Below are 20,051 nucleotides of genomic sequence, written 5' to 3'. Positions count from 1 at the left end.
ATACACTAACTTATCAGTGTTCAGAAATGGTGCTATTCAGAAAAAAAAATTGCAAGAAAGTTCTTTTCTCATGAAAATCTTACCAACAACAAAAATGTCTTGCTGCAACTATATCAATCAAGCATGAAAGGGAAAATGGCTACAATAAATTGAAAATTTGCAGCTCTTGATCAACTGAAACAGGAGATTTATTCAAAACAAGTGGAGCTTGTGACATGAACAATCTGTCCATGCAAACAAAACTCACGACCTCATGTCCCTAAAGTTTACAGAAGAGATGCTTTCGTGGCCCTAAAGTTTACAGGAGAGATGCTTCAAATACTTTCTAAGAGTACAAAACAATAATAAGGAACACAAAAATTGTCAGCATTCTGATGGTACTCAAATATCGTGCTGAGATCTAGGGAGAAGTTTAGTAGGCTGAACAACGTTTCCTGGAATGACATAAGCTGCTTAACCAAGCTGAAAATTGTGAGATGACCTCTGAAAATATCCAGACTTTAAACATGCTCACTGGAACATCTAAAGGCAGGCAGCCAGTCACATCAACTCCAATGAAATCCTTGTTGCCTATTTTAGTTCATGCCATGCGGATTGACTGTTTGACCTCACATTAGCTTCATATTTCGATATGCAGCGGCACTCCTTTATGTAGGCATTGCACGAAACAGGACCAAGTTAGCACTGAATGATGCATGGTGATCAACTCCCCCCATCCTCCATGTTCCTTCACTCATTTCAAGTTCTAAGGTTTTTTCCAGCAAGTGAATTCAGAAGGTATTAGGCTTTCATCGCAGGAAATCGCAGCCTTGGCAGTAAGCTTTCCAGCCAATCCATGGTATAGAAGACCCCTCGCACCAAGCCCACCAACTAGCCAAAAATTACAGTTGCTCCTCTTACCTACCACATTATTCAAACAACCCAATAGCGGCAACGATCCATTGGCTGTCAATGGAGGCATTGCTCTTATCCCAGCCCTTGCCTGTACAAATTTCCATTTAGTAATTCCTGGATAAACAGCAGAAGCTTTTGGGAGCAGCTCTTCCATTGCAGTAAGAGCTTCATCATTAGATACAGCTGTAGAATAGTTTTCTGACTTCCATTGCCAAGTCGACCCAATGGAAACGGTACGAGGACCTTGAAATGCCAGCCAAGCATCAGATAAGATTGAAGGGCTTTGACTGCCATATATTTCTCTGCAGGAATGAAATACACAATCAGATAGTCCCACTTGGTGCTGCACTGACCTTAGTTCAACTGTTCAACACAAAGAATTTCCCTTACACTGTATCCGATGGCAACTTGAATCCAGCAATAACACCTCTGCAGGTTCTAAGAGGTAGCTTATTTGTGAGTTCTGGAAGTGAGCTAGCTTTGCCCCCGAGGCAGATAATTACTGAATCATAATCACCTGCAGAAGTTTGATGCATGTCTTTTGGTATTAAAGGAAGTCCATACAGAAACAGAGGTGCTTCAGCAAATCATAAAATTGTTGCATTTGAACATATTTGTTAACAGGAGCTGCTGGAATGTAACATGGCAAATTGACAACAACAAATGTTCACTTTTGCTTCAGGTAATATGTTTGTCCTAGCTTAGTCGGGTGAATGTGAGAGAATTTACCTGACAACTGTTGTAGATCATTGATGTGTTCCTTGTAAAGTTTGCACTCTTTCCATTTACTGGATGATAGTGATACTTCATCAGAAAAATTTTGGCATGCAGTGAACAAAGCCTGCAGAGACTCAAAAGAATGAGTATGAAGATAGATGACAAACCATCAACAATGAAACAAAGCATGAGGGGCCCACCACCTGTAAATATTTCTTAGGATTGATGTTCAAAGCTAATGGCATGTAAACCGCAAAGTTTAACGGAACACGTAACCCAGGGACCAGACATTGTGCCTCATCCGAATCAAGAACTTCAAGGCTGCAACTCTGGAGGCAACTCTGAGCATTCTAACTTCAATAGGTCGAAGCAATCAAGATCAAGATGATACACCAGAAACAGAAAGGAAGCACCTGAGCATATTCTGCACAATCTTAATTCAGCAGTACCTCCAGCAATATGTCAGCGGTTTTCTCGCTTGTAGGCGGCCGTATAATTCCCCTGTTCAGTTTAGATAAGCCAATCCTTTACAATGTGCACACAAATACAATAGCCCACAGCAACAGGCCAAACAGAAGTAGGGGTGTAAGTGGGCCGGTCCGCGAACCTACTTATAGGTCAATTAAGCAGGTAACCCAGTGGACAACCCGCTTAATTGACCTATAAGCGGGTTAGCGGGTCTGCCCACTTACACCCTTAAACAGAAGGGTTATGTAAATCCATAAACAAGTGTACAGAGAACAAAGGAATTGCCTTCTCCAGATAAGGGTCTCATCTTCGCTAGCTCCATCTGATCCATTCGCTTGTTCCGCGCAGCGAAGCAGATCCATGCACTCCTTCCAGAATTCACCACCCCTCCATAGAAGCTTCACTGCAGTTAATAAGAATCCGATTTTTGCATATCACGCAACGCAATCACACTTACGCTGGAGCAAAATATTTCTGCATTTGCAGTGCTTGTGGTGATGGAGAGGGAAACCTTTAGGTGAGTACGGGTGGAGAAGCCCTCCGGAAACGCCCGAGGCGCCTCCCCCGACGCCGTTCTCGTCGTAGATGTCCACGCGCACGCGGGAATCCTTGGAGCTATGCTGGAATCATTCAGGATTTTTCGAAAGCGTCAATTCAGGAGAAGCTTCTATTGGCAGGAAAGGGAGAAGGGAGGACCTTGAGGAGGTGCCAGGCGACGGAGAGCCCCGCGAACCCGGCGCCGAGGACCGCGTACCGGATGGGGCGGCCGCCGCCTCCCGCCGCCGCTGTCGAGTAGGCCGCGGAGAAGGCCGATGTGATGGCCCTCCTGGAGCACGATACAAGGTTGGGGAGGACGCGGGGTGGAAGCGAAGGCGGCGGCGGCGGCGGCGGCGGAAGCATGGCGTCTTCACTCTTCACCGACTCGTCTCCGGCCGTGTGGAGAAGAAAGCGGCGGCGAGGAGATTGGAGAAGATGACACGGAGAGGGCCTTCTATTGGGCCGTAGAACATGAGGCCCATGTACTATGTGGGCTGGAGGCCCACGTGCTATAGGCGGCCCAACCATGGCGACTTAGTTTCTGAATTCCGATTGAATGAGATGAGATTAACACCTAATCACCTTTGCTTTATGAACTTGAACACCAGGTTTAGCATTCTGGTGTGACAAATGGCCATGCAACCATTGATTAATTGCGGGAGAGATTGTCATATTACAGACAGCATAAGTGACTTGTAAAGAGTATAGTTGGATACAGATGCTCAGTTTCTCACTGAGTGAATGCACACAGAATATGTTCTCTTCAAGGAGGGGAGAGGGGTTAAATGTTAAAAAGCCATCACTTGTAAGCATCTGGTACTGATCAGGCGGCAGATTCTCACTCGAATCTATGCTCATGGATATGTCGGTGAAGCACCCAATTGGAAAAAGGATGCATCACGCCCAACTGCTTCAGCGGTAGAAAGGCTTGCTACTTGAGCATGTTATGCCCTAGAGCATAAGATTCTTCATCCAGAATGAAAGAAAATTCTTGTCTGAACCACTGTCTCTCGCTAATATCTTCTCATGTTTCTCCACTTATCTTTCAAGTCCATCTACAAGGGACAACAGGTGTCAGGCCAATGCTTTATGAAAAATAACTAAAAACAGGGACTTCTTAGTATGATACAATACTCACCGCTTTTCTACCAATAAAAACATCAGCATTGTTGGTTAAAATATCCTTCCAGTTGCCATTACCATACCTTCACATGGAAAAATATACATCAAAATGGTTAGCCCAACACAACTGAATGGCAGATATTTCCAAGAGGAAATTGGAACAACCAAGTACAACAAGGTAAACTACCCAATGAGAGGTTACAACAGCCAGGCAAAAAACATACTGTTCGACACCCTTTCTTAGTGTTTCTTCTTCTAATGCGCACCACTTCCTTGCCTTCCTACGCTTGGCTTTATTATCTGCCGGTTGCAAAGGAGAAACTGTTGTTCTCCTTGGGCTAGGCAGGTGTGGTCTATGTATCGGCGATCGTGACCCCTCAGGTTCTGGCGAGTCCTCCCACTGCAAACAAGCCATGTCCAAAATCTAATGCTGAGTTATGCTACGAAGTTATTTACATGCTAACAAGAAAGCCTTAAAATGTCTACATCACTTAAGTCGATATTATTTTAATTTTTAATAAAGTTTACTTATTGAGATGCATCGGCTAGTCTTGTCTGCATGGACAAACCAGAAACATTATGTTCTAGAAAATTTTATTAAGTATATAAGGATTCACCATTCTAACTTCAGTACTCATGCATGCAGTTTATGTTACTAGGCTCAATATTTTCCAGATCCTATAAGGTTGATATAATTCCATTTTATCATTCTTGTCATGGTTCAAGAGCAGCTTATACAAGAAAGCATGAGTACTCCATACTACCACAAAGCAAACAAACAAAAGGCACAAATGGAAAAGCAGGGAGATCTAAAACAGTTTACATTCAGAAAACCATGGGTGTTATGACCTGTGGCATTATAAAGACACTGATAGTATACATTCTAATTACTAGGCGATAATCAAGATGAGCAACAATTATCACAAATTTAATCTAATTCATCAAAGAGAGTGAAACATAGTCCATTCTCAAAGAGGTAAGTAATAAATAATACATGAGGAGAACTTACCAGAAAGGTTCTTGCTGTTGGGTTCCAATCCATAAGACTGGGTGATGCGCCTTTCTTTGGAGCCTCCCTATTGTCAGTAGGAGCACTTGGACCAGCAATGTCACAGGCCACTGGTTGATTACTAACTTCTCCAGCATTTAAATCGGCTGCTTTATCCATCCTTGCAGCCAGCACCTCATCTGCCACTGCCTTTGCAGCAGGAAGAGGATCCTCTACTACACTGTGAAGGTTAGCACAGCTTGATTTTAGGGAATCCACCACCTTATGAACTTCTGGTGTCGAAATTTGATTTCCTTGAAAGACAGGTCCTCCAAGTTTGCACTGAATTTCACATGCTCTTTGTTCCCCAGCTGGAGGTTGCAATGTGCACAGTAAGCTATAGACATTTAAAATAAAATATGGGAGCTAACTGCTCAACTACTTTACCAAATAATAGCAGCTAAAGTAAAATGTACCCAAACTAGTGACATTGGTATGCAAACCAGAATAGATAGTATGGAAAGATTAAAATTGCATAGCTGGGTCTACCTCTACCATATACAAGAATCTAGAAGAGGGTGTCCGATAAAACTTTTGAGGATAACATTAAACTTCTGATAGTTCCAAAGGTAACATTTTGACCGCACAGATTTATAGACCTAGATGATCAAGAGCTCTAGATTAGTGCTCATCTGTTTGGAATTAGAAGGAGAAAGAAGCCATGAATGATACTTCCATGAAATGTAGCATTCGTAAATCATGAATCAAGAATTTCTAACCTACTGACGGAGCAATCAAAGGGCCAAATTACGATGTTTCCACTCACCGATTTGTGCCGAAACATTGAAATAATTCAATTACAGAATTAAATTGTGACCTAATGTGCTGCATGAAACTTCAAGCACTAAGTGGCATCCGAATTACTCCTTCAAGATAGGGACTATTTCATTGCTCCTCCTGGCATAAAAACACTACATTCTTTTTGAGATAGAAGAGCACTAAAATTCTTTGTTCATTCAGTTTCCCCAATTCCTGACATGCTAATCTAATGCAAGTGTACGCCACAATAAGAATCTCACCGAGCACGCAGTACTTGGCGCGGGTGACCTCGTCGGCAGCACTCCATGTCTCGATGGCACCATCCCCAACAATCCGCTCAGCCGCCTCCTCCAGCCTGGACTGCCCAATCGCCGCCCACTCGGCAGCGAGGAGCTCCCTCACCCGCTCCTCCGCCGCGGCCCGGTCGCCCCACAGCCCCCTCAGCACAGCCTGCGAGAACGAGTTCCCCACGGCGGCCTCGAACTGGTCGGCCACGGTGGCGGCCTCGTCGGAGACGAGCGCGGCGTCCCCACCCTCGACCGCGCGGCGCGCGCGGCCGCCGGGGCGCGCGAAGAGGGCCCCCGCGGCGGCGTCGAAGTCGGGCGCGGAGACGGCGAGGTGGGCCGCGACGGCGATGTGGGCGGCAGAGGCGGAGGCGGAGGCCCGGGAGGGGAGCGAGGCGAGGAGCTGGAGCGAGTCGAGGGCGTCGGCGGAGACCGGGTCGGCGGCGAGGCGGCGGAGGAGGACGGCCCGGAGGAGGCGCGGGGTCGGGTTGGACGGGAACGGGAGCGCCGCGAGCACGGCGTTGGCCGCGGCGGCCGGCACGGAGGGGTCGCCCACCACGTGGTCCAGCACCAGGGACGCGTCCTCCGCCGTCAGCCGCGGCATCGCCCTCCCTTCCCTTCCCTTCCCTTGCGCGGCGGCGGAGCCAGCGGGACGGTGGCGGAGGGAGGGGGAACCGCTAGTGTGGACAGAAAGCTCGTGGTTCGTTAGCTCGCTCGACTCGTGACAAACTCAGCTCGGCTTGTTTCATTTTTCTAACGAGCCAAGCTACCATTTTAACTCGTTAGAGATAACGAGCCAGCTCAGCTGGCTCGTGAACAGAGCTGGCTCGTGAACCTAACGAGCTAGACCAAAGACACAAGATTCATCAGCGTTTATTGATTTCATCCTAGAATGTATTTGTTCAGTACTTCATAGGTTTACCCTGTAATTTGTTGGTTCAAACTTTAATATTTAAATATAATTTCATATGATTGCATGTTTGAAATAAAAATTTGCTTGTATAACCTATTGAAAAATTATTTAGGTTAATTTTTTATGCATGGCTCACGAGCTTAACGAGCCAGCTCGAGCTTTATAACGAGCCGAGCCGAGCTGGTTTTTTAGCTCGTTACGATAACGAGTCGAGCCGAGTCAGCTCGTTATCTTAACGAACTGGATCGAGCTGAGCCGAGTTGGCTCGTTATCCAACCCTAAGAACCGCCCCGCCGCATCGCGCCGTGCACGAGAGGGAACCGCAGGGGCCGCGAAGCATGCTTGGGCCTTTTGGGCTGGGCCTAGCGGGCCATGGGAAAGGTATTTGGGCTTACTTGGGGGAGGATTTCTGAAAAGCAACACGTGCGTGAGGAAAAACATAGGAATTGAAACTCATACATTTTGAATTTCTACTCGGTTTCAAAAACTCATTATGCGTTTTGGATGGCCGTAGGAAATAAAAGCAAGATAATTCTTGGGACTTCTCAATGCAAAACTAAAAATATGATATATGAACTTATGCGTAGATTCCTATGAAATTGGGTAAAGTCTACTTGTAGACCTTGAACTTCTCTCAAAATCTATTGTCATCTTAGACTATATAATTGGTTATTATTCACCATCAAACTTTTAAAACGGTACATATAGCACTAAACCGTATTTTATGGTGGTTTTGGTCGATATGATTGTGTTTTTTCGCTAGCACGAGTTTCAATCAGATAAGTTTTATAACTATGACCTAATAATGAAGTTACATTTGCATCGACAAATATGAAACAAGAAAACCAACACTGTTTCAAATAAAACCATTTAAAAGAATGGTTTTAAAAAGTTGAGAATGAAAAATGAGCTCTGACTAAAATTGAAGTGCTATAAATGAACTGTACCTAATTTTAAAAATGCAAAATCATCTTTAGAGTATGATCCGTAGCATTAGCGAGCATGGTTGCATGACTTTAAGGGCTGTATGAACAAGCCAACAAAATAAGTTGAGCTATATTTACTTATTTTTTATTTATAGGACTAAAATAACTTCTATTTATATTTACAATGAGAACAAGTATCAAGTAATGTTATTAAAACAATCTATGACTCTCACGGTTGAGATTCTCTATCTTCAAAGACATATATCTTTGTCATTAACATGTGATCGAGCCTAGGATTCATCGGATCCATATGTCAGTGACAACTTTACATGTTTTTAAAGATGACTATAACATATTGGATTGGTTCGTAACTTATAGGTGAAATGGAGTGGTCTAGTATGATATTCTGTGGTGGAGGGGGGTGGTCTGGATTGGGGCGTCTATAGATTGGATTTGACACCATTAGTTGGCCCATTTTTCATCATCAATTTTTTATTGAATACATAACACTAAGCCATATTTTATGGTAGTTTATACTAATATGGTTGTGGTTTTTGGCCTAGCACGAGTTTCAATTCAATAAGTTTTATGATTTGAACCTAATTAAGTTGCATTTGAATAAAGAAAAAATGCAGTATGAACAAAGAAAACCACCACGATTTCAAACAAAACCATGTCTTGAGTATTTCTATCCTATTTTGAAAGTTGAGATTGAAAATAACCATGTTTTTAGGTAAAAATGAGATTTGGCTGAAATTCAAGGGCTATAAAAATAAATTGTGCCTAATTTTAAAATCCAAAATCAGCTTTTGCATATGATCCGTAGCATTGCCGAGCAAGGTTATATGACTCATATTTTTAAGTGTTATATAAACAAAAGCCAACTATGTTATTTTAACCATATTTGCTCTCTCTCTTATTAAAAGGTCTTAAACAACTTTTATTTATATTCAGAATAGGAAGAAATAGCAAGTGTTACTATTGTTAACAGTCAACATATGACTTGATTTTTTTGTGAGTAATTGATGTTTGACACACAATAAATTCCGCGATGTGTGCTGTCTCGATAACAAATGACCACCGCACAAAGCCACAAACAAGACAAGGAAGCTGTCTTACCTGCACCAACCTCTGGTAAAGTTATCACCATATTTTCGCTTATGCTTATGTTTATAAGCCAAAATTTAAATTTTCAATCTAAAATTTAAATTTGATTTTAGGATTTTTCGCTAAAGTTTATTTTTCAACCTTAATTTTTAGATTGATAAGAATATGTATATAAAAGCTTATTTATAAATTATTTTTTAATAACTATGTTGCTTGACTTTTTTCATTAAAAAACCAAACAACCACTCCTATGTTATACTATAAACGGAAGCCAACAAAGTTATTTCAACCATATTTGCTCTCTCTCTCTCTCATTAAAAAAGGTCTAAAACGACTTCCATTTATATTCAGAATAGGAAGAAGAAATTAATAGGAAGTGCTACTATTGTTAACAGTCGACTTATGACTTGTTTTTTCGCGAGTAATTGCTGTTTGACGCACAATTAATTCCGCGACGTGTGCTGTCTCGCTCACAAGGAAGCTGCATTAAACTGCACCAACCTCTGCTCAAGTTCTATCTGGATCATGCATGGGTCGCTCTCTTGACTGGGACACAACCCCAAAGCCAGCTTTCACATTCCTCGACATGATCCTCTTCTGCACTGATCTTGACGTCTCTCGTGTGTGTGTCACCGGGATCAATCAGAAGAACGTCCGATCGTTAAGGCAGCTAATGTAGCCCAGGGAGTTCAATTAGGTCCCTTTCGCGTTCTTATCAACACCCAAATCTAGGCTGATACGTCACATGATCAAGGCCGTGTCTCACTTTGCCAGACTGAGTCTACAGATCGAAGATTGCATGGCCCCCCGGTATGGTCCATTCCATTCTGGGTCACGTCGACGTAGAGCAAGCTGATTTGTGGTTTTGCTCGTCGACTGACACGCCATTATAGCTCGGTCTGGAGACTGACACGCTCTAATCTAGTCCAAGCCGACTGATGAGAGAGACTTCTGGTTTCATTTCGTCTCATCTTTTCAGGGGAAACAAGCCCATAATTACACGGTCATCTTTTCAGGGGAAACAAGCCCATAATTACACGGAAGCAAAGGAGCGGATACACCACACCAACCATTGCCATACATTTGCCTTTTCAAACGCTGTCACAGGAAGCTACCAAGCATTCGCCATCATCTCTATAACCATAGCTACCATTTTCTTCTTCTTGTCTTTTTTCTTAACCTTATTCATGTACAGAGACAGGTCGCAGAACAGGAGGCTTGAGAGGAAAGGGGGAGAAGAAAAAAAAATCCTATTTCTGGGGTTGCGCCTTGGTAGTAGGAGTTGCCATGGCCCGTAGCCTCTTGCCGACCTCCGTGAAGCTCGGCCTTTCTGACGGTTCGGACGACCAGCATTGCTCCATGAGCGACCTCCACCGAGGGTCGCATGCCTCGGGCACCGGAGGGCGAAGCGTGTTGTTCACAATCCCGCCTGGATTGTAGCACGCGAAAAGGTTCAGCCACAACAAAGGCATTCGGTTTCAGCATGGAAATTTAGTGTTGTGGATTAATGTAAAGAAGCTGCAAACGTACCGATGATGGCGCCATAATGCAATTCGGCGTAAGGCTCTTCGCCGGTAAGCAGCTCCCACATTACAATTCCGAATGAGAACACGTCGACCTAGAAGAAAAGCATATGAAGTTTCGTTCAAACAAAGCAAAGCATATGAAGGTGGCTCTGGAAAAGAGGATTGCATGTCAAGTGGCGGCGCAAGGAAAGTGAGTGTGGTGGTCACTGGCAAACCTTTTCAGAAACAAGGCTGCTGCTGCCATTCAACAGCTCGGGGGCCATCCAAGGAAGTGTCCCTCGCACTCCGCCGGAAATTAGCGTCTGGCATTTAACCTTTGATAAGCCCAAATCACCAACCTGCAAAAAAGGGCAAGTTAGTACAGAACTGCAGCACTTCATGCCTTGCATGCAAAGCAAAACTGTCCTCTAAATATTTGCTCAATTACACCCGAAGTGTGGCACTACAAGGGCCTTAAATAGTACAACTTTGTTTCAGACATCCAAGTCACTTGGGGAATTGTTTGGCTTTAGTAACACATTGTTTCTGCAAGATATAACCACATGCTTTCTGACTAAGGAGAACACCATCGTCTCTTTGTCAAGAAACATATGATTGTATAGTCAACAAAATTACAGCCATCTGTACAAACATGACTTTGCTAGATGATATGACTATCACTTGAATAATAGAATGATTATGATTAATTTTCAGCACTTGCAAAACAAGCAGAGAATAGTTATACGAATAGCGAATAGATCTCACCTTGCATATAGGATGCTGAGGATCTCTTAGATTGACAAGCAGATTATCACTCTTCAGGTCAAAGTGTACAATGTTCTTTTCATGCAAATATTCCATACCAAATGCAACATCCATTGCAATCAGGAGACGTCTACGCCGATCAAATATCCTGAAGGCAGAAGAAATTTGAATTATAGGCATCACCAATTCACCATATGATAAGTATAAGAATGGCACTGAACAGATAGTATACTTTTCATGTCTTTGCAGTGCCTGCCGAAGCGAGCCATTAGCCATGTATTCAGTTACTGTTGCAACAGATCCACCTGGTCCATCCAGTACAACACCATAGAAAGCTACAACATTTGGATGGTGCAATGATGCAAGCTTGTCAGCTTCATTCCAGAAATCAGTTCTCTACATGGTACATGCACAGGCAAAGTTACAACATGAAAAACTTAATAATAGATGAAAATATTCAGTATGTTAGATGCAGACCATCCGCTCTTGCTCAGATGCCTTCCCAGCAAAGCATCGATCATTGATCCTTTTTATAGCAACATCCGAACCTCTCCATTTTCCATGGTAAACAGTACCAAAGGTTCCAGAACCCAGTTCCCGCAATTCTTCCAGATCACTATTCTTTATTATCTGGAACAAATAAGGGTGAATTATTTGCTTCCAAACATGAAATAATTTTACGTTTGCAGCTGTCAACAACCTGAAGATTATCGATGTCATCTAAAACTTTGACTCCTTGGCTTGTTTTCTCTGATTGATTGCTCACCGCATCCTGAATGAAGCAAAGAAAGGAATTTGTAACCACTCAAACCACAAAGTTATAACAGCGAAGAAAGAAACACTACCAACCTCCAATTTTGGATCAATTACAGCTCCATGTTTATCTGTGTGATAACCAGAAAATACAGCTGGTTTTTCAGGAAAAGGTGACTGAAGAACAGATGCTGCCACATCTTCAGCAACAGCTTGTAGCTGCCGCTTGATAGTTTCTTCTCCAAATCCTTTTTGAAGACAAAAGTAAAAAAAAAAGGGGGCAAAAAATTCATGCTTTGTCCATTTCAGTTTTAAGATGATCAGATGATTAAGCTAGAACTGACCAAATCATATAAAGATGAGACAGAATACAACCTTTGGTCATTTGAGAGGGTTCTGGATAGATATCCTTAAAAGTACGGTCCTGGATGAGTGGAAGATTGCCTTCTTCTAGGAGTGTAGCAGCATTTGAACTGCTAATGACAAGCCCGTGGCCTTCCACATATGGAACTCCAGAAACAACAGGCTCCTTAGCCAACTTATTTGGTCTTGGAAGTGCTACAGAGGCATTCCCCACTGCATTCCAAGGATCCTGATTTGAGAATAGAGAATCTGTGTAAGCTGGATCATGTGTGGCTTCCACATTATCAATGCCACTAGTCACCTGCAGTGGAAATTGACCGTTCCCATTAGGAGGAGCAGAAACCACATGATTCAGCATTTCCGAGGGTCGCAGTGGAGAATGCTCAACAGGAACCTGAAGACCAGCGCTAGCAGGTCTTGCAAGAAATCTTTCATTTGAAACATGTGGTTTGGCAGGTACACCAAGGTTGTTTGAGACAGGCACATTCTGTAACACATTTAGCTGCTGGCCTATGTCCGAATGAAGACTTTGTGAATCAAAAGCTGAAGATGACTGTTCAGCATGTCTCACAAGATTTTCCTCAGCTGGTGCAGAAAAGGCATTAGTAATACCCATATGATAACCTCCAGCTTGAGACTTGTAGATGGAACCACTATCAATATTCACATGTGATGGCTTCTCAAGTTTTCCATCGCTGATAGCACCATGTGGGCTTGCAGGCTTTCCTTGCACACTAGACTCTGGAGGGGCAATAGGGCCCAAATGAACTCCTTGCATCTGTGCATTGATAGCTCTGACATAGTCATGAGGAAGATCATTGCCATATTCTCTAAATGGGTCTGGTACCTGATTATTTGTATTCTTAAATGCACTAGCATCTATCCCTTGTGGATTGCTGATAAATCCATTTACTGGTACTTGTGATGGTTGCATACTATAAGAATTTTGTTGTTGATGCTGGTATATGATAGGATCTTCAGTCCGGAGCTGTGGTGGATTCCCTGCAAATGCTAATCTGGAAGTAACCCTGGGGTTTTGAACCAATACGCTAGCATCTGGAAATGAAGTTGGCTGGGCTACATGATTGTTTGCGGCAAAGTTTGGCTCCATTTGCCCCATCCCTGATGTGACCTCGGATCTTGCTTCTACTATGTAATTAGTAGGAGTTCCTGCGGTTGCACCTGGAGTATGCTGTTTGGTAACATTCTCTTGATGGAGGCTGTAAAACACTGGAGCAGCATCAGGATTGTTCATTGCACGTGGATTGCCCTGCTCTTGGATCATGTTGTCTGAATGGGCATGAGGTAGTGCTTTCAGGCACATTGTGCAATCATCATACCTCACTGCAGGCATGGTAGCCGAGCTAATGACCACTGGAATTGTACCTGAGCTGGTTACAATTGGTGTGCTCATTGTGCTTGTCACTACCGTCTGGACACCATATCTGTGCGCATCGCTAACCTGCAAATGCACAGGAGGCAAAGGAGGAAGCTGTGACAGTGGCTGTAGCACCCTGTAATTCTGATCACCCGTAGCTTGCATTGGCCTTGTGTTATGAACGTTGTCCAAAACAGGTTCGACAACTGCAGAAACTGGCTTCAATGTGCTTGATGGAGGAGCAGAGGTCGACACAGAGTTCGTCACCGGAATGCTGGGCACATACTGGCTCACTTGCACCGGAACAAAATTGACAGATTGGGGAACGCCATGCACACCCAATTGCTGTGCATTGATGTATTGGACTTGCTGTGGCTCTCTGAATTGTGGCATCTGTGGAATATAGGAAGCAGGCTGCTGCTGCTGCTGTGCATACGATGCAACTTGCGGTTGTTGATGCTGCGCATACGATGCAACCTGTGGCGGCTGATGCGATGGTGCGTAAGGGGCAACTTGATGCGGCTGCGGTGGTAATGGCTCTGTTCTAATCATGACAGGATTTTGTGCCGGGATACCCATCGCCGGAGCTGAAGGTGTGACGGCACTGAACCCCAGCGACTCCGGAAAGGCAGCATGGTATTTGTTCCCACCTGAATACAGGTATTCAGGCGGAAGAGAAGGAGGCGGCACGGCCTGCGGCGACATACCTTCGACGGCGCCGCCGTACTCGGAGGCCTCGGAGTTGTGCGCCGATGACCCAGCGCTCGCGACGCTCTCCTTCCTCCGCACGGCCGCGACGGACTCTCCGGAGACGCAGTTGATGGCGTCGATGTAGCGCTGCCCCGACTCGTCGACGGCGGCGGCGAGGTGCGACCCGGAGCCGGACGCCGCCGCCGCGTCGCTCCCGGAGGCCGGGAACAGGAAGACCCGGAGCTTGGCGGAGCCGTCGGGCGCGGAGGCGGCCAGCTTCTCGTACTCCTCCAACATGTTCTCGTAGTCCTCCGTGCAGGACACGGAGATGAGCGAGTCGAGGTCCTCCCCGGGGAGCTGGTACTTGACGAGCACCCCACCGCCGCCTCCTCCCCCCTCGTCCACCGCCTCCACCTTCCGCATCAGCTCCCCGAACGACGCCGTCCGCGGCACGGAGATGAGCCGCATCTGCCCGCCCACGTACCGCAGCAGCCCGTCCCCCTGCCTCGGCGCGATCCTCCCCCCGAAGCTGCACAGCAGCTTCACCTTCCCGCCCCCCGCCTCCTCCTCCGCCGCCCCCCTCGCGCTCGGGCTACTCGGATCCCCCATCCCCACCGCCGCCCTGCTCCCCGCCATCCCCCTAGGGCTCAGCCCCAACACACAGCCCACCAACACAACCAAGCCCACCCCCACCCCCACCGCCACCACCTCCAGGTCTCCACCACCCGCCAAACAAACAAATTCCTCCGCCGGCGGCCGGCCCGATTCGGGAATCGGCGGTGGCCGGTGGGGATAAGCTCGGAATTGCTTCCCTCCCCGCTGCGATTCGCGTCGGGTGCGGGGGTCTCGCTCTGCACCGTTGAGAGCACGGGCGCGTGCGCGTGGCGCCGCTGGTTTTATTTATACCCGGACCATTCGAGCGAGCCGAGACGAGACGAGGAGAGTGAGTCAAGCGGCCGCGATTAGGCCGGAGCGGGCGACGAGAGGGGAGCGGGGCTAATTACTTAATTAGGCGGGGGTGACGTGGGCGCCCATCCAGCCGTCGCCCTTGCGCGCTCTGCGTTGGACGGTCCCGATCTCGTTGGCCTCCGGCATTTTTAGATCTGGGAGAAAATATCTCGGTGAGCATCTGTTGGGCGCGTGTGGCTGAGCTGCTGGGCCCACTTGGAGGTGAGGCTTCGCTTTAACTCTGGTGTCCACGTGGCCGGTGTGGGGGTGGGTGCGTTGACTTTTCTTTGTGCGAGTCTCTCGTGGGCCGACGTGCTACGGCCATGCAGGGGAGCAAAGAGTGGAGAGATTTGGGATCCAGTGAGAGTAGAGATGGCAACGGGACCCGCGACCAAGACCCGATGGGTATTACTCTTTTAGGGTATGAGTATAAGCTAAATATATTAACTGTGGGTAAGTAATTGGACAAATACTTTCATCCGATGGGTACGCAGGTATGGAAACGTTCTTATGATCCCCATACCCGTTTACCCATGGGTAATAAATACTCGCAAGTTTAAATGCATGTCATGGGCTAATATCATATTAGCCTAGTCTAATTAACCAAAATCATATGTATTTAAATCATCCATACATTTTCCATCACACTGTATGAATGTGTGATGTCCTAAGTATCTAGCGTTTATGCATATACTATATGAAAAATATGATATTTACATTGTTTTGAACTTTTGTGGGTATATGGGTAACCTGATGGGTAAGGTTTATCCAAGCGGGTATAGGTATGGGAAACTTTCTTACTCGTGACGAGTATGGATATTTTAATAGTATGAAATTTTACTAGTGGGTATAGGTATGAGACAGCAATACTCGATACCCATTGTTATCCCTAAGGGAGAGGAAAGAGGATCGTGTAATCTACTCCATGCCTCCATCGGGAGGGAGGTGACGGTGCTGTTTCTGCACAAGCACCGGCAGAATGAATGCATCACTAGGGTGATCGTTGATTTCGTTTGGGCATATTTGTAAATAAAAAATAATTTATGAATAATAATTTTATAGGTATAAGTGATCTAAAAATCAGTATAAAAAATAATTTGCTATAATAAATCTTGAAATTAACTTTTAACAAAAATGTAAATTTTGACTTATAAAAATAAGCCTAGAAAGGACTAATGATGAGTGTTTGGCTTGTGTTCTGCGCCACGCCGAATTGAGGCCTTGTTTAGTTCCTAAAATTTTTTTCCAAAAATATCATATCGAACTTTTGGACATCTAAATAAAGCATTAAATTTAGATGAACCAAAAAACTAATTGCACAGTTATGGAAGAAATCTTGAAACGAATCTTTTGAGCCTAATTAGTCTATGATTAGCCATAAGTGTTACAGTACCAACATGTGCTAATGACAGATTAATTAGACTCAAAAGATTCGTCTCGTGGTTTTCAGGCTAGCCGTGAAATTCGTTTTTTCATTCGTGTCCGAAAACCTCTTCCAATATCCGGTCAAACATTTGACGTGTCACTTCTCCCAAAAATTTACTCAATCTAAACACCCCCTGAGTGATTTCTACTCCCTCACATCGTCTCGTTACGAATGGGCTTCATTCCCTGAATATTTGAGGGATTTTAAATCCGAGCTGTACACAAACACCTGGTACAGTAGCACCTGAATTGGCCAAGTGGTTTGGGGGTAATCTTCAGAAACTCCAGTATTCGTACATCCCAAACAAAAGGGAAAAGAGAACTCCTGTTCATGGGCCATAATCAGATGAACCCACGAATGATACCCTGCCAGCCAGCAACATGCAGCTAATCATCACAGAGAGGAGACATCACCACATGATTGCTACTATTACAGTAATCTAGGGACACTTAAAGAAACCATTATCCGGTAAGCCCCACACGCTGCCCAGCGGCTTGCCCTTTCACGGTCAAACATGTGCCCCCCAGAAAGGACCAGGATCGAGTTCGAATTATAATACTTACTTGATGCGTTACACCATAAAATTAATAGATGAGCACGAATTAACCCTGAATCTAAAACCAAATATTTTTCTCTATCGACTAGCAAAATACCAGACGGAGAATCCTCACAAGCGGGTTTTGGTTTAGATTGGTAGGCGTGACCTTTCCTGTAGCCGCGTGTATTAATCTAAACCAGAATCGGTCTCAAAGTTGCTTAATGGTATTTTTTTCTCGTATTATTGGTTGAGGAATGAATAATATCCTTTTTTTTATTCGAGGGATAATCCGTACTCACTGAATAATAGTTTAAAAGGCATAATTTATAATTTTACGTTAAAAATGTCTATGTTGTCTTATAAGTCTGCTGTTGAATTTCGATCGTGAGTCGTTTGGTTTTTTTTCCTCCAAACATATTAGTTCTAACTTTCTAATATTTGAAATTTAGTCGACGACCGAGGCCTTATTTAGTTAAAAACATCACATTAAATTTTTTTGACACACACTTAAAGTATTAAACGTAGTCTAATTACAAAACAAATTTCAGATTCCGCCTGAAAGCCGCGAGACAAATCTTTTGAATATAATTAATCTCTCATTAGCATATATTGGTTACTGTCACACTTATGACTAATCATGTTCTAATTAAGTTAAAAATCCATCAAACGATTTTCTCCATAACTGTGTAATTAGTTTTAATGTTTATATATATTTAATACATGTATAAAGATTAATATGATGTTTTTGAAAAAAAATTTAAAACTAAACAGGCCGAATTAATCCAAACGACCAAATAACCGCTTCTGGCCCGATGCCCCAGCCAGGGGCCTGCACTGCACAGCACCTCGGACCCGGCGGGACACCGCGGGGCTTGGCCACGGCGGCGCGTCAGGACAAGCCGTTGGGTGGTGGGCCGGGGAGACGTGTCTGCTGGTGGGAAAAAAATGCTTCGGCGCGAAGGCAAAGCGCGCGGATGAGGAGGCAGCGGCGCGTGTCCACGGACGTGTGTACCCCCGGCTGGCGAGACGGGGCAAGGCGACACTGCCGTGTCGATGTTTTGGCGTGGATACGTGGAGGTGTTTCTTCCCATCCTCATGAGCTCTCGCGCTTGCAAGGCGCAAACGGGCCCGTTCCAAACCGGACGGGTTGGTTGAGGTGTGGTGGTAGTCCGCGTCCGGCAGGTTGGACGCTGTATGAGCTCGATGAACTGTAGGGTCCAGTGCTGTGTTTTTTTTTTCCCTCTCCCCGAGTTAGCTATCAGATCTCCTGAAAATGATAGCGGAAAATATACCGAAGGTAGACCGTTCCTTCGCCCCAGCACTTTCTCTCGTCGCATACTCCTTCGTCGGCATAGGTCGTAATAATACTATATAATACTAACTGATATTATCTAATTATCCTATATCATAATAATACTGGATAATACTAACTGATATCATCTAATTATCCTATAATAATAATACTGAATTGTACTAACTGATATCATCTAATTATCCAATATAAAAAATACCGGACGTTTTATAACCTGTTCCGTCCAAATATAACCATGTTCTTTAGTCTAAATATAATCATGTTCTTTAGTCGGTTTTTGATGAGAGTGCTGCATGTTTGTTGGTTAATGGCCAGTGTAAACGTATAAGTGTAGATTGATTTTGGAGTTTTCCTTGTATGATCGATGGATGTGTTATCGGCCGTAAAGTGATATTTGCCGATGGAATTTGGCTCATCAATTTTGGTTTTCCCTTTCGTTTTTATGCTCGGTGCTCAAATCTCTTTGATTCTCTACTTCCAAGAGGGAAGGACATCCGTACCGGTTGCTTCCAAGCTGTAGGCTTCCCGAGTGGCCCCAACCACACTTTCAAGCGGCTTAGAATCATCTGTAGGGTTTTAAAATGAGAAAGCCAAACAGCTATTTATAAACTGAAAATAATTTCCGAATAATTTTGTTCATGTTCATAGTGATTTAAAAATCAAATATGAAAATAAACTTAAGCAAAAACTCAAACTCAACTCTAATTTTAAAGTTAAAAATTCAAACTCTAGGTTATAACCATAACCAAAGTCAAAAGATGTAGGCGCTGTGTCAAGAGCCCGGAGGAGGAGGCTGAAGATGCCACTCAAGCGTATCCATTTCAAAATAATTTCATTTCTCCGTCTATATAAACATACCAACACAAACACAAAAGAACTATAATACAACTTTTTTTTATCAAATTTCAATGAAGTATTATCTACTTCTAATACATTTATTTTCTACTTTCACAAACTTTAACATAATAACTATTAAAATAAACTTATTTCAAAGCAATGAAGGATAAAATAAATAATTTTTTATTTTAGGACCGATCAAACAGTAACTATGCCTGGTGACATCGATCAGTCGGCAAGCAAAAAAGGTAGACGACCGGTGCACCACCTGGAAAAGCTCGGTGTAAATTGTGTAACAGTAGTAGCATGATGCCTGCCTATGTCTCTGTTACGCTGGGTCCCAGCCTCCCGGAGGCAAGGGAGACGGCCGACATCAACTACCGCCTCACTTTAGGTGGTTTTTGATTAAAAAAATTTTTGGGAGAAATATCACGTTAATGTTTGATCGGTCGTTGGAAGGGGTTTTCGGACACGAATAAAAAAACGAATTTCACGGTTAGCCTAGAAACTGTGAGACGAATCTTTTGAGTCTAATTAATCCGTCATTAGCACATGTTGGTTACTGTAGCAGATTCGTCTAAAGATTTCTTACATAACTGTGCAATTAGTTTTTTGGTTCATCTATATTTAATACTTTGTTTAGATGTCCAAAAATTCGATGTGATGTTTTTTTAAAAAAAATTTAGAAACTAAACAAGGCCTTACTCGTTTTCTAAAACCGGTTTAACCAAAACCCTCGGCGTTAGACAAACGATCGACCG

At 44.2% G+C, this 20,051-nt stretch overlaps 3 protein-coding genes across 5 annotated transcripts; all 3 read right to left on the bottom strand.

The window, feature by feature from the left end:
* Positions 1-130: 130 nt before the first annotated feature.
* Positions 131-3,006, bottom strand: LOC102718657. The gene is made up of 8 exons (XM_015838796.2): positions 2,776-3,006; positions 2,591-2,699; positions 2,365-2,482; positions 2,061-2,112; positions 1,815-1,961; positions 1,624-1,735; positions 1,285-1,411; positions 131-1,196 (listed from the first exon to the last, which is right to left on the bottom strand). Exons 1-8 carry the CDS (start codon positions 2,977-2,979, stop codon positions 746-748), a joined length of 1,320 nt encoding a protein of 439 aa, XP_015694282.2. The 5' UTR covers positions 2,980-3,006; the 3' UTR covers positions 131-745.
* Positions 3,007-3,203: 197 nt separating this feature from the next.
* LOC102721559 lies at positions 3,204-6,501 on the bottom strand. Of its 3 annotated transcripts, none has more exons than XM_040525013.1 (5): positions 5,806-6,501; positions 4,748-5,097; positions 3,963-4,162; positions 3,755-3,821; positions 3,204-3,671 (listed from the first exon to the last, which is right to left on the bottom strand). In XM_040525013.1, the coding sequence occupies exons 1-5, from the start codon at positions 6,431-6,433 to the stop codon at positions 3,630-3,632; spliced, it is 1,287 nt and encodes a 428-aa protein (XP_040380947.1). In that variant the 5' UTR covers positions 6,434-6,501; the 3' UTR covers positions 3,204-3,629. The 3 variants fall into 3 exon arrangements, 2 of the variants coding, with proteins under 2 accessions (XP_040380947.1, XP_006655850.2); XM_006655787.3 differs by having other exon boundaries at positions 3,963-4,138; XR_005812026.1 differs by having other exon boundaries at positions 3,641-3,671; positions 3,926-4,162.
* A 3,283-nt stretch (positions 6,502-9,784) lies between these two features.
* LOC102718371 lies at positions 9,785-14,910 on the bottom strand. Its single transcript, XM_015838806.2, has 9 exons — positions 12,174-14,910; positions 11,895-12,046; positions 11,746-11,817; positions 11,523-11,675; positions 11,278-11,441; positions 11,046-11,193; positions 10,517-10,639; positions 10,306-10,393; positions 9,785-10,204 (listed from the first exon to the last, which is right to left on the bottom strand). The coding sequence occupies exons 1-9, from the start codon at positions 14,863-14,865 to the stop codon at positions 10,026-10,028; spliced, it is 3,771 nt and encodes a 1,256-aa protein (XP_015694292.2). The 5' UTR covers positions 14,866-14,910; the 3' UTR covers positions 9,785-10,025.
* Positions 14,911-20,051: the final 5,141 nt, after the last annotated feature.

The sequence above is a fragment of the Oryza brachyantha genome, chromosome 6 (genome assembly GCF_000231095.2).
Source record: "Oryza brachyantha chromosome 6, ObraRS2, whole genome shotgun sequence".
Classification (NCBI taxonomy): Eukaryota; Viridiplantae; Streptophyta; class Magnoliopsida; order Poales; family Poaceae; genus Oryza; species Oryza brachyantha.
This window is presented reverse-complemented; position numbering and strand designations above follow the sequence as displayed.